The sequence below is a fragment of the Pinus tabuliformis genome, chromosome 9, assembly GCF_031772625.1.
Source record: "Pinus tabuliformis cultivar Carrire ecotype Pingquan chromosome 9, CPIR1, whole genome shotgun sequence".
Lineage (NCBI taxonomy): Eukaryota > Viridiplantae > Streptophyta > Pinopsida > Pinales > Pinaceae > Pinus > Pinus tabuliformis.
This window is the reverse complement of record NC_142307.1, coordinates 1,970,274,904-1,970,279,052: the sequence shown is the minus strand read 5'-3', so window position 1 is coordinate 1,970,279,052 and position 4,149 is coordinate 1,970,274,904. Positions and strand designations below refer to the sequence as shown.

General features: G+C 35.9%; 1 protein-coding gene across 1 annotated transcript; it reads right to left on the bottom strand.

Annotated features, from left to right (window-relative positions):
• Positions 1 to 2,030: 2,030 nt before the first annotated feature.
• Positions 2,031 to 3,359, bottom strand: LOC149156892 (F-box/kelch-repeat protein At3g61590-like). The gene has a single exon (XM_089444904.1). It carries the CDS (start codon positions 3,357 to 3,359, stop codon positions 2,031 to 2,033), a length of 1,329 nt encoding a protein of 442 aa, XP_089301030.1.
• Between the last annotated feature and the right edge of the window lie 790 nt (positions 3,360 to 4,149).

Here is a 4,149-nt window from a genome sequence, read left to right as displayed (position 1 = left end):
ATATTCATCGCTCTCACTTTGTGATGGATATTATTAACTTGTAAATAGGCTTTGTTACAATACCATGGCTTATCAATACCACATGCCCAAAAACGAAACTCATTTCACAATCAAAATATTTTATAAATATTTTATTTTAATTTTATTTTATAACATTTTTTAATTAATTCTAAAATAAAAAAATGTATACTTTTGAAATATATCTAAACCATGTACCCTCACTACCAATAAAAATATTTTGTGAATATTCAGTAGAGATCAAATCAATTTTTTTAATAAAATGGAGAATGAGAAAAAAATTTATATATAGAGATGTGAAATTTATATAATACTTACAATATAACAAGATACTTAACCATAGATATTCACCCCTACTTTACCATGGATATTATTAGTTTATAAATAGGCTTTCTAAACCCTCTACCTTCACTATTACTAAAAATATTAGTGGATATTCCATAGTGATTTAAATCAACTCCACCCTAGAAGATCAAAAGTATCTCTCTCTTTTAACTAGCTCAAAGAATAAAATTAATATAGCCAAAATTAGAACGAACTTTCATGAGCTCCATAGTGAAAGGAGTCGTTGGGCAGTTCCTAAAACACCATGGATGGAAAGGATTTGCCATCTTTGTGAGAATATGAACATCGATTATGAAAATCACTTTTTCTTAGAGTGCCGGTGTACAACCACATTAGATCTCAGTTTCATAATCTTTGTTGCAATATTTACATTCCTAGCCTCTAGAGGCTTCTCTCCAAGCTTTTTAAGCATAGGAACAAACTCTTAAATCAATTAAATAATTTGTTTCTTTAGGTCCTATACACCAAAGTTTAGATCTCAATTTCATAATCTTTCTTTGTTGCAACACTGACATTCCTAGCCACTTTCATATTTCTTCTTCCTTAATTTTCAAATTGTTATTAGAACCATTGGCTCTGGGTTAACTCCGTTAAGGGAGGGCCCTCATATTTGTGATAGGGATGAAAGAAATATTTGTGTTTAACTCCCTTAAGGGAGACCCTGATATTCGTGATAGTTAGATATCCAGTTAGATATCCGTGATAGTGATGAGAGAATTATTTGTGTTATTTGTCTTCTGATTAAATTAGAGAAGGTGTGTTAAAATAAATTAGCATGTGTAATTTATGGTAGTCATTTGGGATATTTATGATAGTGATGAAAGAATTATTTGTGTTATTTGTTTTGCGATTAAATTAAAATAAATTAGTGTATGTAGTTTATGGTGGTCATTTGCCGTAGAGTGTGGGAAGTAGACTTGTGTGGAGCTACAACAGTCCAACAATTGTGATGATCAACAAAGATGTGAAGTAGACATGAAGATCATATTTATTCTTCCTTAATTTTCAAACTGAAAGGTCTAACATTCTTAAGCAAAATGTTTGATATACTTACAAACCATACTTATTTGTATTAAATCAAATTCAATTTACTTATTAACAATAACCTTAACCTTAATTGATACCCAACACTTAATGCTAACATTTTTTTTAAATTTAAATACCAATGCATATAAGAAGTTAGAAATACGATGCGTCTCCTCACACACTTATTACATTATTTCTTAATGAATTCATAAAAATATTATGATGTAAAAACATAATAACTATATAACTGTATTGGTATTTTGTAAGATTTTAAAACTGTTTTTACAAGGATAAAATCTCCTTTTTCTTATTCTTCATCACTGTAACCTGTGTAATGTCACTAATAAAGGTTAAGACAACATTTCAGTATTCACGAAGTTCAAAATAATAATAAAAAGCTTCAGCGTGTTCACTTCTAACCAAAGAACATAGAAAGAAAAATAAAATACTTTTAATATTAATCCATTGACATTCAGAAATTGGTTTTATACCAGTAGCATTCGTCTTCTCTACCATATTTATTCTATATTCCTATTCTCTTAGCACCCAGGGGATGATCCTCTCTCAACTGAAAGACCAGTATTTAAAACACTGAACAGTATTTATGATAATAAGCACGTCCTTGTGGAACTGTGGAAGACCTAGTGTGGTCCTTGTACTACATTCTCCAGAGACGGCTCAAAAGCACACTCCCTTACGCAACTTGATACCCTGATCAGCGGGCAAATGTTGAGTATGCCGATTTCATGTGGAGGCAGCAGCTTTGTAGACAGCAAATGCCAGGAGCGCGTACGCGTATCAAATGCAATACTCCACGACAACGCATTCTGGGGGCGTATATATAGCAGATGCTTATATCCTACAGCAACAACGTTTGCAGGAAAAAACCCTAGAATGGGAGACGGTGGCGGTCCTAGCATCACAACCACCCTTCCCCCAATTACTTCCTCCCTTTCAACTACTCCCTTGCTACTCAGACTTTTCAAATATATAAATAAAGCATAGGGCATGGTTCCCAACATTATCCACTTCCTTAATTTATTGTCCAACTCCCATATCCTCACTCCTCTAGCTCCGTTTGGATTTCCAGCAGCAGACACAAGCAGAGGGCGAGGGTTTCGCTCACAGCACACCAGCCTTGGATTCAATAAATTACTTGGCACTTTAGCCTCAATCTTCACAAACCCTAAATCCCCTTTCTCGTCATCAAAAAGCAGCGCAAATAGTTGGCGTCTGTTGGGGTTGCGGCCGTGGGTTTGGTACAGCAAAATAAATAAAGACGCACCATTCTCGCTGTTGCAGGGAAGAACGCCCGCTCCCATCATCTCCCGCCAGTTGAAGGGCTGGCAAATTTGCGAGTGCACAGCCCATGTCCACGAACAAGAATCGAATTCTTCAACAACCAGGCGGGTAAAGAGCCCTGATCTATTCGGACAGAGCCCTGAAACCACGAAAACTTTGTAGTGCCCAGTCTTCCTGCAGTAGTACATTCTCACCGTTACATTAGGAGAAGCAGCAGGATCAAAGCTGGATGGAGGTGATGGCAGCCCAGCCAAGCTCTTAGTAAGTGGATTGCACACATACAGAACCACCCTTTCCATGCGCCTCTCGTGCATCACGCAGGCGAGGCAGCCTGCAAAATCGACAACCCTGAATGGTCCGTCACCGGGCAGGAAAGAAAGATCGAAAGAACGCCATTTCTGAGCGTCCACATCGTAAGCTTTGAATTCACGGTTCTTGCTGCTCGAGTCGGAATTACAGACCGCTAATAACTGCAACTTATTAAACCTGAGCTGCCCGTTTTCTCGGAAGGCCCGGGTTGTGATGATTTCATTCCATTCTTTGCAGACCGTTGCGAGCCTGAACATGTCGGGCACAGGTAGAAAGGAAATCACCCGCTCCAACACATCCCGTGGACATTCCATTAATCTCATCACTTTTCCGGGCTTTGCAGGAAGACTTGCAGCCATCTCTGATATGCCACTCTACAATCGCCGAACAATTTTACAACTCTACACTCCCCCAAGAAATTTATTGCGCATGCTCTCCACAATGAAAAGATATTTTAATCCGTTCTAGATGATAAATGACAATGACAGATGGATTTTATTTTATAGTAAAATTTAAGGACAGTTTAACATAAGTTAGTTATTTAATAATTAAATTATAGAAAATTAAAAAAAAAATAGTATAAGATTATTTATTACTTTAGAGTTAGAGAAGACGATAAATTTAGAAAGGATTGTAAATGTAGAAAGCAATCTGCACTTAAACTAGAAAGGATTGTAAATGTAGAAAGCAATCTGCGGTTAAACTAGACGACGTAAATTGTATAGATTATCACGTCTTTGCAATGAGGATATATCTTACTAAAATGGTTATATTATCTAGATGCAAGGCCCTTTAACACTATTAGTATGTTTTTTTAGGAGGATATATCTTACTAAAATGGTTATATTATCTAGATGCAAGGCCCTTTAACACTATTAGTATGTTTTTTTAGATCGGTGAAGGATTTTATTGACTCTAAAAATACGAAAAGGGTATATATTATCTCTTGTTCTTGTGGTACCTCTATATTGGTAAAACTGGTTGATTCATTAATCAAAGGATTAGTGAGCAGGCATTTGAAGGATTGTATTGACTCTAAAAATATGAAAAGGGTATATATTATCTCTTGTTCCTATGGGACCCCTATATTGGTAAAACTGGTTGATCCATTAATCAAAGGATTAGTGAGCACGCAGTTGACATTAAGCA

Coding starts and splice junctions, on each gene's coding strand:
- LOC149156892 (XM_089444904.1), bottom strand. CDS start 3,359: ATGGCTGCAAGTCTTCCTGCAAAGCCCGGAAAAGTGATGAGATTAATG.